The 23,180-nt window shown below is 29.5% G+C and overlaps 2 protein-coding genes across 2 annotated transcripts in view; both read left to right on the top strand.

The window, feature by feature from the left end:
• Window positions 1-3,314: 3,314 nt before the first annotated feature.
• LOC108564908 (uncharacterized protein C6orf203) lies at window positions 3,315-3,962 on the top strand. The gene has a single exon (XM_017924106.1). The coding sequence runs from the start codon at window positions 3,362-3,364 to the stop codon at window positions 3,935-3,937; it is 576 nt and encodes a 191-aa protein (XP_017779595.1). The 5' UTR covers window positions 3,315-3,361; the 3' UTR covers window positions 3,938-3,962.
• Window positions 3,963-4,505: 543 nt separating this feature from the next.
• The window catches only part of LOC108564907 (Ca(2+)/calmodulin-responsive adenylate cyclase-like), a gene marked incomplete at its 3' end in the record, with an annotated part of 105,877 nt that continues 87,202 nt past the window's right edge, over window positions 4,506-23,180 (top strand). The window contains exon 1 of the mRNA XM_017924105.1: window positions 4,506-5,061. The remainder of the gene's footprint in view (window positions 5,062-23,180) is intronic.

Raw genomic sequence — 23,180 nt, 5'->3', positions numbered from 1 at the left:
CAAATACATAAGTACTAAGAAACCTCCACCGAGACTCCTTTGATACTGTCGGGATTTCGATAATTCGGGATTTTAACACTATCCCATAATCCGATAGTGTTAAAATCCCGACACCAACTTTTATTATTTGATATAGACGTAATAGAAATGACATCCATGAAGTCTTTTAGTCCACACGTCTTAATGTATATACAAATACATAAGTACTAAGAAACCTCCACCGAGACTCCTTTGATGCTGTCGGGATTTCGATAATGTCGGGATTTTAACACTTTCCTCATAATCCCGATAGTGTTAAAATCCCGACACCACCTTTTAATATTTAATATAGACGTAATAGAAATGACATCCATGAAGTCTTTCAGTCCACACGTCTTATTGTATATACAAATACATAAGTACTAAGAAACCTCCACCGAGACTCCTTTGATACTGTCGGGATTTCGATAATGTCGGGATTTTAACACTGTCGTGATTATATTTGTCGGGAGATTTTCACTATGTCGGGATTTCAGTGGTCGGAATTTCATTATAGACCCGATGAAGATACAAGAAAGATATTTTAGATAAATTTATCCTACTCGTATTTCTCATCATTATGTACGCGTTTATTTGCCTTTTTTTTTTTCTTGTTTTAGTTAAGTTTGATGTAGGTCTCTGTTGATACAGCCGAAACGTACCCCCGTGGCATGAGTATAAGAAGTTCGACCACATAATTACGAACAGTGTGTGGTCCATTTACATACGTCAACAGCGATGCCCGAAAGCCTACCAACACAAAAAAAAGTAAATACAATAGGAATGAAGAAGTTAATGTCTAAATCGAAATCGGGGCACGTCCTTCTTCGATTCTGTTTAAAAATTGTATTAGTATTAGTTGTTGTTTGAAGTATTCGAAGATTGTTTCTGGAACGGATATGATGATCATCCATTAAAGTCAGGAAATCGATGATTTATATAATGATAATTGCGGAGTGAATAACGCGAAATTCTTGGTACGAACTTGGGAGGTCCTCGAGCGCGAAAAAAACCGCACTTGCCTCCTTTGTCGCAACAAGATGATTATTTTTTTCGTTTCGTTCTTGTTGTTTAAATAAACCTGTTTATTCTGTGAATTTGTGGATGTGTGAATTGCTAGGAAAATACGTTGGACCGATTCATTCACACGTACGTCTCTCGTGTTCGTTAAATCCGATATAATCAATGGTAAAATGCATTTGTGGGCAACCTAGAGCCGCATGCGGCTCTTCCTTCAGTCAAGTGCGGCTCCTTTTAAAAAAATATTTTTATTATATTTATGAAAATATGCAATTACATTAAATAAAACAAATCAATTTGTGTATCTAAGTGTCTCTTTATAAATTATATAAAAAAAAACCGGATTGCGGCTTTCTTTTTCCTCATGTATAATGAGTGTAATTTAGAACAAGGGAGTTTTGGATTGATTTGTTATCTGCGTTTGAAACAGGTGCATATCTACGAAATGCAGTAACATTGTTCCATATTGAGGCTTTTGTGTTGCGCCTCTTCTGCAATAAAAATGGGTGGAATTGGCCTTGGCGAACGGGAATGCGGTCACTCGGAATTCACGAGCCCAAAAACCGTGAGCGGCTGCACACCCCGGGTCATTAGGATTGATGTGATTTTGTGTAAACAAGATGGCAAAGATTCAGTGTGTGTTTTTCAATCTTCTTAACAATTCTTACATGTACCAATCAATTTAACACTGCTGAAATCCTGACTATTTCTGCATCATATTTACAATCTTTTAGTTCAAAGACATAAAGTTAATTATAATTATATGTGTGTTAAAAGCAATTTTTAAAGTTGTACCAATCAATTTAACACTGCAGAAATACAGACAATTTCTTCATAATTGTATATCAAATATGATGCAAAATGATCCTTAATTTACAATTTTTTAGTTTAAAGAAATATCATTAATTATATTTCTAAAGTTGTTAAAATAATGTCATGATTAGTATTGCTAGATAACTGTTCTAGGCTCAAGAACTTTGGTCGTTAGTCCTAAATTAGGTTTATATTGTAAAATTAAATTCAATTTCCAATGTTTTAGTTCAAAGAAATTTGGTTAATTATAATCATATGTCTGTTAGAAGTAATTTGGAAGTTGCAAAAACTTGCCATGATTAGTATTGCTAGATCAGTATTCTAGGCTCAAGGACTATGGTCGTTAGCTCTAAATTAGGTCCATATTGTAAAATTATCTTAAATTTACAATGTTTTAGTTCAAAGAAATTTGGTTAATTATAATCATATGTCTTTTAGAAGAAATTTGGAAAGTTGCAAAAACTTGTTGCGATTACTATTGATAGATCAGTATTCTAGGATCAAGGACTTTGGTCGTTAATCCTAAATTAGGTTCATATTGTAAAATTATTTTCAATTTACATTTTTTCAGTTCAAAGAAATTTGGTTATTTATAATCATATGTCTGTTAGAAGTTATTTGGAAAGTTGCAAAAACTTGTCATGATTAATATTGCTAGATCAGTATTCTAGGATCAAGGACTTTGGTCGTTAGTCCTAAATTAGGTTCATATTGTAAAATTATCTTCAATTTCCAATGTTTTAGTTCAAATAAATTTGGTTAATTATAATCATATGTCTGTTAGAAGTAATTTGGAAAGTTGCAAAAACTTGTCATGATTAGTATTGCTAGATTCTAGGATTAAGGACTTTGGTTGTTAGTCTTAAATTAGGTTCATATTGTAAAATTATCTTCAATTTACAATGTTTTAGTTCAAAGAAATTTGTTTAATTATAAGCATATATCTGTTAGAAGTAATTTCGAAAGTTGCAAAAACTTGTAATGATTAGTATTGCTAGGTCAGACTTTGTTCGTTAGTCCTAAATTTGTATATAAATTATAAATCAAGTATGCTATGTATTTAGTCTTCAATTTAAATTATTGAATAATTAATGTTAGATAAATAAATAATTAAGTGTACTAATTCAGTTTTTACCTAATAAAAAGCTATTAAGATATAATTAAGTTGTAACTTTTAATTTGAATTTGTTGCGTAAATGTGTAGAATCTTGAATATCTGAACGATGATGGTGTACTTATGTAGGCAACCAAGTTAACACACAAGCTTTAAAGTTATGAATATGTTATATAATACCATACATTATACTGAAAACTCAATTGTTTCTTAGAATCTTATATAATTATCCTTGCATTGTTGATTATATTAATAATATATACTACTTTTATTACACGTACATCTTATATAATGTAGCGCCATCTATTTGCATAGTCCTGAAACACCAGAAACTTTTTTTTACATAATTTTGTGTCAGAATCTTATAACCTACAATTTTATTAAAAGTTAAATAAAATGTTCAATTTAGCAAGACAACGCTTAATTCGTGCAGTAATCAGAGAAGTTAGAAAACCAACAGTTAAAAACATAAGATGTTTAAATACCATCACTCAATTGCCATTGACAACAACACAACAAACTTCTTTAACTCCATGCAGATACAAGAGCAACAAATCCAAGGGTAAGAGCAAACAGCAATCAGAGAGTGAAGATGAACCAGACGAACAGGATTTTGATGACGAACTCAATGATAAGAGCACAAAACTGATGAATCTTAAGGTGACTTCCATGAGATTGGATGGTATACTGAAATCAGGTTTGGGCATATCCAGGAGTAAGGTTGAGGTGATGTTCTATGAGAGCAAAATTCGTTTGAATGGAGAAAAGGTGCTCAAGAAAGGGGCGACAGTGCAAGAGGGTGATGAAATTGATATTGTTAAAGGTGTTAACACTGATAATCCAAAGTTCTTAACAGTTGGAAGAGTGGAAGTGCTGAATGCAGCTAATAAAGAGGATCATATTAGTCTTAAAGTTAGAAGGTATAAGACTTTAACTATTGAGAATTACGCAGATCCATGGAAAGGTAGTTAACATTTGTTTATTTAGTTAATTTACCAATTGTTTAAATAAATTTTGTTATTTGTGTGTATTATGTAAATTATTTATAAAGCAGACAATTATGATAATGTTATACTTATATAAACTTGAGAATAGGCAACTTTATTTACTTTGAGTGTATATAAAGTTGCCTAATATAACATATTTAAATTTTATATATTAGTTTGTTTAAACTTAACTTTTATTTATAATTAAAGAACAGTCTTTGTCCTATTAAATAGTTGTTTTTTTTAAATAATTAGTTTAAAACTAATATTAATACAGGTATGTTATAAACTTTGTAATTGATTAATTGATATAAATCTCTTTCGGGCTTTAACAGCCCTCACAAAATTGGTTGGTTTTTGGGAATCGAACCAACGACTTTTTGTATCAGGTTTTTGTGATACAATTGTTAAGTGTTTATTAAACTAATTTAACTTTTTTAGTGCTGTGATGTAAGGATTACAGAGCTCTTGTCAAAGGATGTATGCGGATATCAAGAGATGGCGCGTTATGTAAGTTCTACAACCAACTTCACCTAGGACACCATCCTCCTCCGACGCACAGAACCCGTATGCCTCGTCCTTTGCAGGCCGCATCCGTGCGCCGCATAGCATTTTGTTTTTGTCAGTACAGGCCGTCATGAGCTGCTTCGATGTCGCTGCACAGCTCCGAGTAGTCTTCCACGCCGGAATGCATTTGCAAACAATAAACTAAATGAAAGGATAGTCCGGCGTCGCGTAATCCTATCGAAAAAACAATCCTTTTCTAAACGGCCCACTATACAAGCAGGATAAATTTCGATTCCGGTGAAGTCTTAAATATATATAAAACATACAAGTAGTTCCGTACACCCACACCCCCGATACACAACAGTATACACACCTCCTCCCCAAAAAAAAAACCGAACACAAGAGATTCAATTAGATCTTCGGCATGAATGAAAACCGTTCCAGTTGCGCGTGTAAAATGCTGACGATGTTGAGTGTGTTCTGTGCATTGTGATTTGAGACTTTGATTTGATGATCGCGAGTGTGACTCAAATCTCTGGAGGAATTCCGAAGGATTACATTACACATCTTCCGCGGTATAAACATTCACCAAATACTGTAACGGTAAGTTCCAATCCCACAATCTATCCAATACACTTAAAATTTGGATTCATCATAAACATTTTGTTATGCCACATAGCAAAAAAAATAAAGGCATTTAAATAATTCCAATGTTTACTGTTTTAATTCCTTACCTACTTATTGCAGCTTGTTGCTTACATACAGGTATTTTTGTTTTCATTTATCAGCAAATTTATTCCGAGGCCTTTTGCTTTGTTCATTTAAATAAAACACATTGCAATTCCAATTTATTTTCACGACTTCTATATCTGACTTACACACGTAGAAGACGTTCAATTACATTTAGTTTCAGCATCTATCATCTAACTTCATTCAAGAAGGAAGCTGTTTCTACACCTCAACTCTGTGTTTTCGGATATTGCGAATATCAAAAAGAAAGCAACTCGTTTCATCCAAACCTGTTTCATCCAATAATTATAAACACATTTATTTCGCAGTTAATTTGAGTATTTACCTTGTACATTATTAGTTAACCGTTTTGTATACATGTGATTTCTGACAGATAAATTGTCATGATTAAATTCTTCTAGAATTACACACGAACGATGTCTTTTCTAAGAGATTTTTTTATATTAAAAGAAAATATACTAATTAACACCTTTTTTTACTCCATTCTTTAACTGTTTGAAATGCCAGAAAATCCTAAATTTCTATTTTTTGGAGTTAATATTATAAAATTGATACATTATTAGTTAACTACTTTGTATACATGTGATAAATTGTCATGATTAAATGTCTATAGAATTACACAAGAACAATGTTTTTTGTAAGATTTTTTTAATTAAAAGACAATATATTAATTAACATCTTTTTTTACTCCATTCTTTAACTCTTTGAAGGGCCAGAAAATCCTAAATTTCTATTTTTTGGAGTTAATATTGTAAAATTGATTCATTATTAGTTAACTACTTTGTATACATGTGATAAATTGTCATGATTAAATGTCTATAGAATCACACAAGAACAATGTCTTTTGTAAGATTTTTTTTAATTAAAAGACAATATATTAATTAACACCTTTTTTACTCCATTCTTTAACTCTTTGAAGGGCCAGAAAATCCTAAATTTCTATTTTTTGGAGTTAATATTGTAAAATTGATACATTATTAGTTAACTACTTTGTATATATGTGATAAATTGTTAAAAGTCTATAGAATTACAAAGAACAATCTTTTTTGTAAGATTTTTTTTTTATTAAAAGACAATATACTAATTAACACCTTGTTTACTCCATTCTTTAACTCTTTAAAGGGCCAGAAAATCCTAAATTTCTATTTTTTGGAGTTAATATTGCAAAATTGATACATTATTAGTTAACTACTTTGTATATATGTGATAAATTGTCATGATTAAATGTCTATAGAATTACACAAGAACAATTTCTTTTGTAAGATTTTTTTTTATTAAAAGACAATATATTAATTAACATCTTTTTTTACTCCATTCTTCTGGAACATTAAGATACAATTAAAAAAGATTTTTAATTACTTATCTTATGTTTTTGTTTTAAGAAATAAGACAAATCTTCAAAGACTTAATCAAAATCTAATCGAAATATCATTAAGTTAATTAAGCTATGCTGTTATTGATAAATCGTTTTTAATTAAGTCTCAAGTAAATAAACATTCATCTGCTTCAATCCATTAACTTTCCGACACATTTACTTTGAATTTGTTTTAAGATAAAGATGACGAATAAGTGGTTCACTTCTATAATCTGAGAAATGTTATCTTTTGATTCTTTATTTCGTGGAAAGAAGAAGGTTAGACTTTTCCGTTGAGTCATATTGTGGTCGTATTAGCTTTAAAGATAAAAATCTCCGAGTTACATTTAATTTCTGGATGCGACACGGAGTCTGGGCATGCAAATAACTGCGAATGCTGCATATGGTAGTAGTAATCCGAGGGATTGATGTAACGCGATGGAGCTCTAATCCGTTGCGAAGATCCGAACGCAAAAGCTATGATTTACGCGAACGCAAACTCGTTTCTAAATTAAACTTTTAATGTAATTTGCAAAAAAAAAGAAACTATTCAAATTGTATATGTTTTAGGAAGTTGCAAGTTAAATTATTTGAAGGAAATCTTTGATGATGAAGTGTTGATTAATAGAGCAAAGTAATTTTCTCGTTTTGTAACACGTACAATTGTAACAAAACTAGTTTATATAATAACATTGAAGTGCTAAACGAATGTTACAAAGCGTTAACAATGAATAAAGCACACACGAATCTCTGAATTCGCATTGTATTTTTTTTTGTTTTCTTTCGGTGGACCGCAAAATTGCGTTAACTCCATCGGTACGGGGAAACATTTTTAGTTCACTATTTATAGAAAGGCGATAACCGTAAAAATAGCCTTTGGTCCATCTCTCGTTTCTCGTATCATCATCACTGGCATCACTGGCATCATCATCACTGGCATCGTCTGGCAAGTAGTACTCATTTGCATGAGCGCATATTCGATAAATGCGTCTGCGGTCATAAGAATATGGCATAATGCCCCTTGTATTCATTAGGTATTTCCTCCGGTTTATCCGGACCCTCTTAATGTGCCATGATTTATACTTTTATCTCCGAAGAGCAGAAGGGACGAGCTCGTACGTCTAACGATAAGCACGTCGTGCGAGTTGTTCCCCACTGCATATCTACGACACACTTCCGGTTATGCTAATTGATGGAATACTTGTAGATAAAACTTCAGGCATTTCCAACAAAAACAAATACGATTATTACGAGATCTTACACGAAACACCGACCGATAATTGTATTAGTTTTCTAACTTCTTCTACAACCTTCTTGTTCGTTGTCAATTTCAATTTATTAATTTGTTTTCTTTATATTTGTTTATATTTGTTTTCTTTATACCAAGTAACTTGTGTTTATAACATATCCATGACTACCACTGTTGTATCTAAATAACTTGTAACAGTTACTTGTCTTAGACATTAACTTCCAGATATTAAAGTGAATCTTAACTTCCCAAAATAAAGAAACTAATTTACTTTGATAAATTGCATTATTATTGAAATGTACTGATTTATTCAACTAGTTTTTCATAAATGTTACCAAGTAACTTGTCAAGTGCCACATCGTGTTTACAACATATCCATGACAACCACCGTTTCTAAAATAAAGAACTGGTAATAATTACTTGTCTTAAAGATTAACTTTAAGGATAAACTTCTAGATATTAAAATAAAATGAATCTTAACTTGCAAAAATAAAGAAATTAATTTCGAATTATTATACCTAATGTATTGATTTATTCAGCTGTCTTATCATAAATGTTACCAATTAACTTGTCAAGTGTCACATCAAGCTTATAACATATTCATGACTACCATTGCTTATGAAATAAAGAACTTGTAATAGTTACTTGTCTTAAAGATTAACTGTGAAGTTAAACTTCCAGATATTAAATTATTAAACTAGTTTACTTTGATATTTTGCATTTTTAACCTAACGTAACGTAAAGCTGACTTCTCATAAATGTTACTTGTCATGTGTCGCATGCTGTTTATAACATCTCTATGACTACCACAGCATATTTCAAAATAACATGTAAAAGTTACTTGTCTTAGAGATTATCTTTGAGGTTAAACTTTCAGTTATTAAATTAAGGTTACTTCTAAAAACAAAGAAAGTAGTTTACTTTGATATTGTGCATTTTTAACCAAACGTAACTTACGATTTATAAAGCTGACTTCATGTTACTTGTCATGTGTCGAAGGATGTTTATAACATCTCTATGACTACCACAGCTTATTTCTAAATAACATGTAAAAGTTACTTGTCTTAGAGATTAACTTTGAGTTTAAACTTTCAGATATTAAATTAAGGTTACTTCTAAAAACAAAGAAAGTAGTTTACTTTGATATTGTGCATTTTTAACCAAACGTAACTTACGATTTATAAAGCAGACTTCTCATAAATGTTACTTGTCATGTGTCGAATGATGTTTATAACATCTCTATGACTACCACAGCATATTTCAAAATTACATGTAAAAGTTACTAGTCTTAAAGATTAACTTTGAGGTTAAACTTTCAGATATTAAATTAAGGTTACTTCTAAAAACAAATAAAGTAGTTTACTTTGATATTTTGCATTATTAACCAAACGTAACACATAATTTAAGTTGGCTTCTTATAATTGTTAGCAAGTAACTTGTGATGTAATGAGTTTACTTTAATTATTATCCAAACGTATTTTACGATTTATTAAGCTGTCTTCTCATAAATGTTACCAAGTAACTTGTCAAGTATCGAATGCTGTTTACAAGATTTCCTTGACAACCAAAACTTATTTAAAAATAACTTGTACAAGTTACTTGTAATTTTTACATATCCACCTTAATTATACTCATTTTAGAAGAGTAAATACGTTTTCTTATATAAAATTTATAGATTAACGAATCGATCAATCATTTTCGAGTTCAAAGGTGTTCTAAACAAGGCTCACTAATATGTTAATTAGATTCGCTCTAACGAGATTGATACTGACAGATTAATCATGTTTTGGTTACGTTTCGTTTACTTCTTGAAATGTTCCCTTCGAAATGATTAATGTTACGAAATTCGTGATGTATTAAGGCTATCATTTCCCAGTTGTATCTTCCGTTATTTGCAACAATGTTATTGATTAACTCGCGCGCGGAAAACTCCGAAGCTTTTTCCTCCTGGCCAGGATGACTCATCCGCTGAATTTTCCGATAGTAAAACCATCGTTAAAACCTGCATTCTCTCTCCCCCATCGACGTTCGTGGACGTAAGGTCGTTAAGGAAAGAAACTCATTTACCCTAAGATCCTTAATTTATTTTTAATCATATATCTAATTACTAAATCTTAGAACATCTAGAGTAATTATTTATTTATAAAACAATTTATATATCTTGAAATTATAATAGGATTTGTGTGCAAATTTGGTATTATTAAGAATAAAGTGTGATGTGTTATATCCATCCATCTGTGGTTCTCTATTCTGGATTGTATAAATACGATGATCCGCGGCGGTTTGAAGTGCGTTCGCAATGATCAAAATAATCCGCGATTTATTGCTGAACGTAAATCACGCCCAACATACTAACCATCTTGTATGCATGTTTGTGTTACGGTTACAACAGTCCGGTTGTTTTGGATGCCGCATATGCTAGATCTGTGTGTATGTGTGCGCGTTGCGAGTGCTTTTCTAAAAATACACTCGCAATGATTTCATATTGATGACTTGCAGTCAAAGTCGCGGATAATTGCTGAACAATTTTTGAGTTCAAGAAGAACTATTTTGGCAACAGCTTCTGTCCATCAGTTTACGTTTGTTTAAGTTGCCTTCTCGTGATTGCTGCCAAGTAACTTGTCAAGTATTCGATTACTTAAGCTGCCAAGTAACTTTTCAAGTAACTTCCTTTTCGTGATTGCTGCCAAATAACTTGTTATGTATCACGTTATGTTTATTTAAAACTCATACAATGTATCTTAGAGATTAATTAAGTAGTCGATTGTTTAAGATGCAAAGTTACTTGTCAAGTTATTGCTTCCAAGTAACTTCACATGTATCACGCTTTAAAACTAATACAATTTATATTAGAGATTCAATTAGATGTCGATTACTTCAACTGCCAAGTAACTTGTCAAGTAAGCTGTCTTCTTGTGATTGCTGCCAAATAACTTGTCATGTATCACGCTGTGTTTATTTAAAACTCATACAAAATTCATTAAGACGTCGATTATTTAAGCTGCAAAGTAACTTGTCAAGTAAGCTGTCTTCTTGTGATTGCTTCCAAGTAACTTGACATGTATCACGCTTTAAAACTCATATAATTTATATTACACATTCAATTAGATGTCGATTACTTCAATTACCAAGTAACTTGTCAAGTAAACTGTCTTCTTGTGATTGCTGCCAAATAACTTGTCATGTATCACGTTATGTTTATTTAAAAGTTATACAATGTATCTTAGAGATTCATTAAGTCGTCGATTGTTTAAGATGCAAAGTAACTTGTCAAGTTATTGCTTCCAAGAAACTTGACATGTCTCACGCTTTAAAACTCATACAATTTATGTTAGAGATGCAATAAGACTTCGATTACTTAAACTGATTGTTGTCATGTAACTTGTCATGTATCACGCTGTGTTTATTTAAAACTCATAGAAGATTCATTAAGACGTCGATTATTTAAGCTGCAAAGTAACTTGTCAAGTAAGCTGCATTCTTGTTATTGCTTCCAAGTAACTTGACATGTATCACGCTTTAAAACTGAATCAATTTATGTTAGAGATTCAATTAGATTTTGATTACTTAAATTGCCAAGTAACTTGTCAAGTAAACTACCTTCTAGTGATTTCTGCCAAGTAACTTGTCATGTATTACGCTTTGTTTATTTAAAACTCATAAATTTATCTTAGCAATTCAACTATATGTCGATTACTTAAGCTGTCAAGTAAACTACCTTCTCGTGATTGTTATCAAGTAACTTGTCAAGTATCACGCTTTATTTATTTAAAATTCCTAGAATATATCTTAGATGCAATTACATGTCGATTTTGAAAGCTGTCAAGTATGCCATTATGTTAATAACATCCCCATGACTACTACTGCTTATATTTAAACAACTTGTAAAAGTTTCTTGTCTTAGATATTAATTTTGAGTTTAAACTTATATATAGTTTATATGTTTCAATATTAACTAAACTAAAGTACTTTTTCCTTTTTATAATTTCCAAGTAATTTGTTACTTAGATTATACTGTAAAAACTTGTACAAATTACTTTACTTTAGTGATTTGAAAACTTTAGGTTAATCATAACTTCCGAATACAAAATTTTCTTTTTTTTCCTATATTACTACATAATTTGTTTCACAAGTAACTAAAGCATAAACTTGAATCAAATCTTAACTTCCTGATATAAAATCAAGTAGTTTACTTTCTTATTTTACTTGATACGTTTTTAATATTGCAATCGTAACATTACGATTTTCGACCGTTAAACGTCGATTACTTTTAACGGTCGCGATTATTATTTCATAAACGCGTGAGGTCATAAAATTTAAATTGCGGATTTGATTCTTAAATCGCCGCTGAATATTACGTGCTAATGCACGTTAATTAAGATTACCTTTTATTATTTAATAACGGAGACAAATTACGTTTCACCTTCTATAGCACCTATTTTTTTTCTCTTCTTGTCTCTTAATTATATTTCACTCGACGCTGTACAAAATTATAATCTCAGATTACGTTACTTTCCAAAGTCTAGATTTCATCATCATTGATTTTCATCTTAATTTACTATTTTTTTTTTGATCAGAAACGTATGCATTCGAAACATAATTAATTTATAGAGTTTCTAAACTATTATGTAATAATTGCAACGAGATTTTAACTTTAGTATGTAAGCTTTAATTTATCTCAAATTTAATCTAAGGCAAGTATCTTGTTTAGGTTATTTGGTTATTTCTAAGCTGTGTTAGTCAAGGAGATGCTGTAAACTCAAAGTCATACTTAACAAATTACCAGGCATAATTGAGAAAACAGCTGAAGAAATACATAAAAAAATTGTATTGATCATTTATCTAAGTATCACATAAAATTGATAAAGAATCATCAAGTTACAAATAGAATTTATGTAACAAATTTCATCAATAAGTATAAAATAATATTTTAATATTTCTTTAATTTAAATACGAAATAATGTATCGTTTGTATTAGATTTCGATTACTTAAACTGCCAAATAACTTGTCAAGTAAACTACCTTCTAGTGATTGCTGCCAAGTAACTTGTCATGTATCACGCTTTATTTATTTAAAACTTATATAATAAATTACCTTCTCGTGATTGCTACCAAGTAACTTGTCAAGTATCAAGCTTTGTTTATTTAAAACTCCTAGAATTTATCTTAGAGATACAATTAGAAGTCGATTTTGAAAGCTGTCAAGTAACTTGTCAAGTGTGCCATGTGTTAATAACATCTCCAAGTTACTTGTCTTAAATATTAATTTTGTGGTTAAATTTATATATAGTTTATATGTTTCAATATTAACTAAACTAACGTACTTTTTTCTATAGTTTACAAGTAATTTGTTACTTAGATTATACTGTAAAAACTTGTACAAATTACTTGACTTTAGTGATTTGAAAAGTTGAGGTTAATCATAACTTCCGAAAACAAAAATTTCTTTTTTTTTTCCTATATTACTTACATCATTTGTTTCACAAGTAACTAAAGCATAGACTTGAAGAAAATCTAAAGTCATACTTGACAAAGTACCAGGCATAATTGAAAAAACAGCTGAAGAAATACATAAACAAATCTAAAGTTACGCTTACTAAATTGTATTGATCATTTATCTAAGTATCACATAAAATTGATAAAGAGTCATCAAGTTACAAATAGAACTTACGTAACAAATTCACAAGCAAATACAAAAGAAAATATTAATATTTCTTTAATTTAAATACGACATAATGTATCGTTTGTCTGTATTAGATTTCGATTACTTCAACTGCCAAGTAACTTGTCAAGTAAACTACCTTCTAGGGATTGCTGCCAAGTAACTTGCCATGTATCACGCTTTATTTATTTAAAACTCATATAATAAATTACCTTCTCGTGATTGCTACCAAGTAACTTGACAAGTATCAAGCTTTGTTTATTTAAAACTCCTAGAAGTTATCTCAGAGATGCAGTTAGATGTCGATTTTGAAAGCTGTCAAGTAACTTGTCAAGTGTGCCATGTGTTAATAACATCTCCATGACTAAGTTACTTGTCTTAAATATAAATTTTGTGGTTAAATTTATATATAGTTTATATATTTCAATATTAACTATACTAACGTATATTTTTCTATAGTTTACAAGTAATTTGTTACTTAGATTATACTGTAAAAACTTGTACAAATTACTTGACTTTAGTGATTTGAAAAGTTGAGGTCAATCATAACTTCTTAGATAAATGATCAATACAACTGATCATGAAGAATCATCAAGTTACAAATAGAACTTATGTAACAAATTTCAAAAGCAAGTACAAAAGAAAATATTAATATTTCTTTAATTTAAATACGAAATAATTTATGTCCGTTTGTCTGTCTGCAAGTAAATAATGTTCATAACATTCGCAGACTGGTTTTTAATGTCTGTTTAAAAATTGCATCTCGTGTATTTCATTTAGGTTTATGTATTCATTCTTATTTCTTTCTTTTCCATTTCGTCTCATTATGTTGTTGGTTGGCGTCTCGTTGCGTAAAAACGCTTTACGTAAGCCGTGGATGTTGAACTTGAACGAATTTCAAGAATACAACAACGAGCGTGCAACGTTTTATGTGTTGGTTGGTTAGTTGGTTGCAACATCCAGTTTCGAAAGGAAAGACAAAACTTTTATTTTTTTTAGATACACCACTCCATTTAAATGAATGGAAACACGTTTGTCTTTACAAAAATTCATTAGGTAATACTTAGATTTCTTTAATTATTCTAAATATTTAATTAATTTCGTCATTACATTTATAGCAACTGTCAAAATTATCTAATTGCAAAATGCATAGTTACAATAATATTTATACATTACCATGGAGATTTGACAATCTACAATTTATGGTTTTATGGTTAGGTTATGTTCAAGTAATCTTCACTGTTTGTCAATCAAAAAAATCGATACAAGAGTTCTTTGATTGATTTTTTTTTATTGCTTCGATTTGTTGTGAGGATTAATGTAAAGATTCAAACGTTATTTCTTTATAAATCTTAAATCTGTTCGTTCAATCTCTTACTTATTATTGATGGTTCGAATCAATTTCGGTGTGTCTGTAATAGTTTGGGATGAGGAATAAAACGGATGACCGCGTTTGATGTATTGAACATACGTGCACGTACATCTGAGCAATTATACTCCGTACACTCCAGCCGAGGATCAGATTGAATTGCGTTGATTGATATCTGGTGATACATTGTATCCGTCCCGCTCGATCCTAACCAGTTTCAATCAATCCTCTCTTCATGCTTCGAATTGCGCGCATTTCCAACTGCAATCTTCGTACTTTTCAACTACAATTACAAATAAACAAAGATGTTTTTATTATTTATAAATAATCTAAAAAAAAAACAACTCTTAAAGTTTCGACACAACTTGAGAAGAGAGAATTCTGTACGAATCAATAAATAGGCATGATTCAACAATGTTTGCGCAGCGAAATTCTACACCGTGCGGTATGCAAATATTTGCTTTTCTGCAGAAACAAACAGCAGCACCACATTTTATTCGGACACCCGTATACAACTTCTTTTTTTTTTAAACAAACTACATCATGATTCATTAGCTTTCTTTTCTCTTGATGTATTATTAATAACAGTACTTATCACTTTTGTGGTATATCTAACTTACCAAAGGTCATCAGCCTTTTGCATGTGCTTTTACTTATTTCCATTTTACTGAATTCGTAACATGTATAAATACAATTTCTACTTTTGTTTTTATTACTTTACTATACGAATTCCCACCATCAATAATCTCTCAATTCAAACATTTTATTTATTTGTTATTGTTCTTATTGGAAAGAATTATAAGAAATTAATGGAAATAGAAATATTTTCGAAGAATCAAAACAAAATTTTTCTAAAAATGAATTCATTTTATCAAAAAAACAATAAGCAAATTAAATTATTGTTTGTAATTGTACTAATTGAAAAATCAACATTAGGTGAAGTAAAAAGTTTTGTCCAATACATCGAGCTTCTTCTTGAGACCAGCCTTAAGCAAATGGTTCCAAACGTTTTTTTAGCTAATCTTCAGTTTTTGGGTAATGGAATAAGTGCTCGCATTCCGGTCTGACTCGACTATTTCCAAGATTTTATCAACATTTTTGACGATTGGCCTACCAGAGCGTGTCTCGTTTTCGACGTCCATATTACCAGAACGGAAGCTTTGGAACCAACTTTGCTGTTGCATTTGATACTGTATTGTATCCATAAACCACACACATTTTTTTGGCAGCCGCTTTTCCCCTTGGACGTAGTGGTACTGAAAAATGTATCGAATTTTCTCTTTTTTACCTTAATTTTGGAACGCTCTAACATACAACTGGATTCACTAAACACAAAACTGTCAAGAACTTTTTTTAAAGCGTTATGTCGCCTTTAAGTCGCAGTATAGAATAATAAGATGTAACGTATACATCGTGAGATATGACTCACTAAAACCATCTAACAAAAACGCTCAGAACTTTTTACTTCACCTAAGATTACTAACTATTACTAACTATAGAAATATCAATTAATATCTGAATTAAAACATTCTATCTGCTTATTATTGATTCTGAAAGAATTGTGATAAATCAATTTTGAAACAGAGACATTTGCAAGCAAAATGTGTATATATGTTATAGAAGTAAATTATTTACATATCGATTTCAAATGTAATCCGTTGTCATTGAAGTTGCTTTGATGTAATTGGAACTCATTGGAAATTGATGCCGGGTCTAGTGTGCAGGGATTTATTACATTACAACAACCTGTCCATACCAAAGAGAATAAGGAACGACATAGAACAATGGGTCGGGGATTCGCGATGCACGCTGCGCATTTTCGTAATAAATGTTTGCGTCTGGTTAAAAGCGACATAATATGGCTTTAATATCATATTCATATCTGATTATTTGCATTCCCTCATTCCTAACGGTCGACGATTTATTTTCTTGCGAAGAAGAATAAAACCCGTATATGCGGATGGACGATTGTGGTAATAATATTTATTAAAATAAATAATTCAGTAAGGACGTTGTCCTTTCCAAAGCATTGATTTTATCCAAAATACTCATCAATTTAAGCAATTTTTTAATTTGATTTGTTAAGAATAATTTCGAGAAAATCTGCAAAATTTTCGATGATTCAAAAAAGTAATTTGAAGTTTTCTTAGATGATTTTTTTTATGTCGTAATAATTTTATTCAAACTCTGTTCATCAATGTGAACATTGAGTAAACATTAGTATATGACACCAGTCTATCTTGGAATCTACTACTAAATGTTGCTATTGTATCCTCGATCATATTTATATGAAGATCTTCAAGTATTTGTTTATTCCTGACGAACCATGGAGCCCTAATAATATTTCTTAGGAATTTTGCTTGGAACCTTTGTATAATTTGTATGTTCGATTTACTGGCTGCAAACCACAATTTGATACCATACGTCCATACCGATTTCAGTTTTACTTTGTATATAAGTAATTTATTTTCCACTGATAATTCCGACCTTTTCCCTAGAAGCCAATAGAGTTTTCTAAACTATATTTCTTATTGCTCCCTCTTAGCCTTAATGTGATCTTTCCAGGTTAGTCTTATGTCTAGATGCATGCCTAGATATTTGACTTTTGTTGCTTTGGGCAGATCTTGTCCATTAAGTCTTACAGTTGGGCATGTGTCTTTCTTTAGAGTGAATGTGATATGCACGGATTTTATTTCGTTAACTGCTATTCTCCATTTTTTAAGCCATTCTTGTAGCTTATCTAAATTTACTTGTAGATATTCGGATGCTACTGTTGGATTCTTATCTGATGCCAAGATTGCTGTGTCATCAGCGAATGTTGCAATCGTAGTATTGTTAGTTTTAAGAATGTCTGCCGTGTATAGAAGGTAAAGCAGTGATCCTAAAACACTTCCCTGCGGCACTACATGAAAATTAAAGAAATTAGTAAATTATTCATTCATGTTTTCTTATCCACAGTAAACTTAAAGTAAAAAAGAAACAAAAACGTTTAAAACTTTAAGCAATTTCTTAATTTAAGGATTTGAGAAAATCTATTAAATCTTCAAAATTTTCGATGATTTAAAAACGTAATGTGAATTAAAGAAAATAATAAATTATTCGTTTATGATTTCTTTTTCACAAGAAAATTATAGGAAAAAAAGAAACATTTATAGAAAAAAGTTATGATAATACTTCCAAAACAAGAAAATAAAATTTAATAATTTGTTTTTTTGAGAATAATTTCAGAAAATTTACAAAATCTTCAAAATTTTCGATGATTTAAAAACGTAATGTGAATTAAAGAAAATAATAAATTATTCGTTTATGATTTATTTTTCACAAGAATATTATAGGAAAAAAGAAACATTTATAGGAAAAAGTTATGATAATACTTCCAAAACAAGAAAATAAAATTTAATTTGTTTTTTTGAGAATAATTTCAGAAAATTTACAAAATTTTCGATGATTTAAAAACGTAATGTGAATTGAAGAAAATAATAAATTATTCGTTTAGGATTTCTTTTTCACAAGAATATTATAGGAAAAAAGAAACATTTATAGAAAAAAGTTATGATAATACTTCCAAAACTAGAAAATAAAATTGAAACAAACAGGAAATGCGTGTAATAATAATAAAAATAAAGCAGCTTTGTTTTCTTCATTTTTTTTAATGTATTTGTTTCATCAAGTGGAGCAAATAAGGCAAAGCGGTTTGTCTAGTTACAAATGTATTCGTATTCTTTCTTTATTCTTTCGTTCTACCTTCATGGACATTCCCATAAACCAGCTTCATTAGACGGTCGAAAATAAAAATAGAAATAGAAACGCTTGTAATCCAATTACCTTTGCGTTATATATAATAACTTTCTGTTGTTGCTTCGATATTTATAGATAAATAATAAAAAGAAAAAGAAACGAAGTGTCGAATAAAAGTCGCGTTCGCAATAATTCAAAATTAATTGGATCAATTTATAACAAAAAAAAAAAGAAAAGTGACATTTGTTACGTCATTAATGTCAACAAATTATTTCGTGTATTCGAATCTAGATGTAAAAGTTTTTTTTTTCTTATTAATACAAAGATTTGTTGTCAACAAATGATTAATCACTAGGAATAAAAAAGAGAAAACAAATAACAACATATAATGATGCGCTATTTATAAATAAGTTTCGTAACATCTAGCAAGCAGATAGTAGAAGCCAATCCAATTTTGTGTGTGAGTGTGTTTTGTTTATAAACAGATTTATTTTTGTTCGAATTTGCGTCAGTTGTGTGCAAGAGCGACGACACAAGTAAAAGACACAACAATAAATATCTAATATAAACTACACACAAAAGTTCTCTAAGTTGGCATTACTTCATTTGTTTCTGAAAAAAACAAAAGCTGTTTCTCAATTTGTTAAAATCTAATGATAATTCGTGTCAAATTTCAAGAAGATTGGTAAGAATGGATACGAGAAAATGCAAGATTAGTGATGTACTGTTGGTAGACATTCCACCATCAACACTGAAAAAAATTGTTTTGTCATTCTCTACGGATTTTGACGTCAACTGAAGCCTATGCAAAGTTTCCTAGAATGCCAAAATATATATGAAGTGAATGTATCATCCCTTATGACTATTTACAAGTGGTTTCAAAGATTTCAGACCGTACATTTTTCTGTTGAGGACGAACATAGTGAAGGTTGCCCGAAATCTTCGACCGTTGATACAAATGTAGCACTGGTGAAGGCAAACATTGACGAAGATCCAAAAGTGACACAGCAAATGGTAGTTGATGAACTGGGTTTGAAGGCAGAAGGTGCAAATGTTCCCTGTTAAAGCAAGAAAACAAAAATCAGCAACAAAAGTGATGATGTCGATTTACTTTACCATGGCAAAAGTGGTAGCTGCTATCCCACTGGAAACTGGCCAGACAGTAACTGTTAAGTGGTATACAGATACCTGCTTACCACAAGTTTTAAAAAATTTGTTAGGAAACCAGAAAAAAGGGTAACTTTGTCGCTACTTTTACATCACGATTATGCGTCCACTCACATTACTGAAATAACCAACAACTTTCTTACGCTCTCTGGCATCAATGAAATTCGCCCATCACCTTCTTCAACCGACCTAGTGCCTTGTGATTTCTGGCTGTTTCCGAAAATAAAAACAAATTGAAGTAAAGAGTCTTCAGTTCCAATGAAGAGATCATTAATTAAAACTTGAAAAGCTCCAAAAAGCCGATTTTGAGGAATGTTTTGAAAGGTGTTTCTACCGTCTTAATGTATTGAAATAAATGGAAATTATGTAGACAAATTACAAAAGGATAAAATCTTTTGTTAGACCCCAAGTATATAACAAATAGAAAGAAATATTTTATCTAATTATTTTTATTCAATTTTCTTCATTTGTTTGTAAACAAGAACAACAAGCGAAACTGTCAACATTTTCTAATTGCTTAATGCATAGTTACAATTGAAACAATATTTATTAATTACCATAGAGATTTGACAATTCACAGCACAATTTATATAAGAGAAAAATAACAAATAAGATAGAAATACAATTTTCATTTTTGATTTTCATTATTAATTAATTATTTTAATTTTTTTTTTGTTTGATTTACGTTTTTTACGTCTTTCAATATTAAGTCATAGCTAACAATATTTATTAATTACCATAGAGATTTGACTATTTACAACACAATTTATATAAGAGAAAAATAACAAATAAGATAGAAATACAATTTAAATTTTTGATTTTCATTATTAATTAATTATTTTAATTTATTTTTTTTGTTCGATTTACGTTTTTTACGTCATTCAATATTAAGTCATAGCTAACAATATTTATTAATTACCATAGAGATTTGACAATTTACAGCACAATTTATATAAGAGAAAAATAACAAATAAGATAGAAATACAATTTTCATTTCTGATTTTCATTATTAATTAATTATTTTAATTTAGTTTTTTTGTTCGATTTACGTTTTTTACGTCATTCAATATTTATAAATCACCATGGAGATTTGTTACAATAACAATAATATTTATTGTTTACCATGGAGATTTCATAATTTACATATTTATTTGCATACGGATTCTGTTTAAAAAATGTAATGCCTGTTATTCTTGAATATTCGTCAAAATTAATTTGAATTGTAATATAAATTTAAATAATTTAATTACAAAAATATTCAGAATGTTTTGTAGCTTGTAATATTATATTTACCAGAATCATTGTGTATTAAAATTTATATGAATGGAAAGAAGAAAGTATAGTTTTCTTTTAAAAACAGAACTTCACACGTATCATAACAATACCAGATGAGTGAAAACGTTTTGCTTTTTAATGAAAGATGTCAATAAACAAACAGTTTCCCAGAACTGCAGCTTGAGAAAAGCACCATGTGTAGTTTAGATAACAGAAATAGAGCAGAGATCAATTACAGTGCGTCTACAAACATACGTACGTACATGCACGCTTCGCCACGAATCAATTGACGTTGCGAAAAGTGTACATAATAATAATACGACACACGACTCTTAAAACATAAAGAAACAAAGGTTGGTCACTTGTTTTCTTTTCATGTCCACGTTTGATGCCATTCGTAATTGCTTGTTCTTGTTCTTTCTGTTGCGTGTCGCTAGCAAAGTGCATTACTCGTCGACCGATAAAGGCGTAACGCAATAGGTCAGTTTTTTGTTGTTGTCGTTTTGTTTCGTTCTCTCCTTCACTCTTCGATCACAATATTTGCTGCACCATTACTGTTATTGTTATTTGCCGATCAAAACAACGATTTCCTGCAATTGCCAATGTACAGATATTTCCATTCAATGCGTTTCCAATAAACCGTGAATAAATAAATAAGTATATAAAGTAAACTGTGCATTCTTGAGATTTCCAGTTTACATCCTTGTTGTAAACGTATAATTGGAACAAACTTTATTGTTTTATTATTCTTATTAAATTATTTTACATATTTTACAATAATTATTACAACATTATCTCAATTCATTAATTTATAAAAAAAATAGATATTTTATTTGTACATTTTTTATAAGTTTTACAATAATTTCTTGCAAAAATCAAAATAATTGGAAAATATTTGCTAAATCTCAATTATTTCTTAATATTATTTATATACATAACATGAGAAGAGAAATTTAAAAAATCATGTGGAATTATCCAAAAAATCTAATAGATTGTGTAAAATGTACTACAAACTAGTAAGTAGGCTTATTGGAAAGGTCATATTTTTTCCTTTAACAAGCATTTTAAATGATTTAATTAGAATCCGCGATTATCGACTAATTAAATAAAAAGTCAAAGCATTGAAACAAATTGAAAAATCATCATATTTCGATCATTAATTAACATTAGATAACCTGAATTATATCAATAGATTCGTAATAAAATGCCCTTTTTATGTAATAAATAAAATATATGGATACGAACTATATGTAGAACAAATTTAGTAGTAGGATTGGTGCTAAGATCATAATTTTTTGTCTTTAATTTTACAAATATTTAAATAATTTATCAATTAAATTTGATTAGTTTTTTCTCTCATTGTGAAGAATTGTAATTAGTTAATGATAACATAAAAACATCTAAAGAATCAAAGAGTTATACTAAAATTTTTATTTAATATTAAATATCAATAAAATTTTACTAAAAACAATTAAAGTTTCTTTAAATTATTTAAGTGAAGTAGTGAAAACTTCAATTACTTGTTTTATTTCGTTAATAATTAATATTATGTAACAATTTTTGTATGAAAAAATGTGCAACGAAATAAAAATTTTGATATAATAATAAAATATTTGATAAGTTTTCTAATTATTATTTTAAATTCAAACAAAAATCTCTTAAGTGGCAAAAATGGAAATAATTGTAATAAAAATGTTAAATCTCAACTGTTTCTTAATATTATATATAAATATATACACGAGAATCGAAATTTAGAGAATTTAAGTAAAATTATCAAAATTTGTATTAGATTGGATAAAATGTGCATTTTCTTGCAATTGCAAAACTTTTTTCTTGAGAACCCTTAAGTGCTACAAACAAGTAAGTGGGCTTATTGGAAAGGTCATATATTTTTCTTTAACAAGCATTTTAAATGATTTAATTAGAATCCGCGGTTATCGATTAATTAAATAAAAAGTGAAAGCATTGAAACAAATTGAAAAATCATCATATTTCGATCATTAATTAACATTAGATAACACGAATTATATCAATAGATTCGTAATAAAATGCCCTTTCTTATGTACTAAATAATATATATGGATACGAACTATGCGTAGAACAAATTTAGTAGTAGGATTGTTGCTAAGATCATATTTTCTTTACTTTAATTTTACAA

Source organism: Nicrophorus vespilloides, unplaced genomic scaffold (genome assembly GCF_001412225.1).
Source record: "Nicrophorus vespilloides isolate i.1.1-1 unplaced genomic scaffold, Nicve_v1.0, whole genome shotgun sequence".
Taxonomy (NCBI): Eukaryota; Metazoa; Arthropoda; class Insecta; order Coleoptera; family Silphidae; genus Nicrophorus; species Nicrophorus vespilloides.
This window is presented reverse-complemented; position numbering and strand designations above follow the sequence as displayed.

Excerpts from the sequence above, each read along its gene's own strand:
- LOC108564908 (XM_017924106.1), top strand. The coding sequence starts at position 3,362 with ATGTTCAATTTAGCAAGACAACGCTTAATTCGTGCAGTAATCAGAGAA.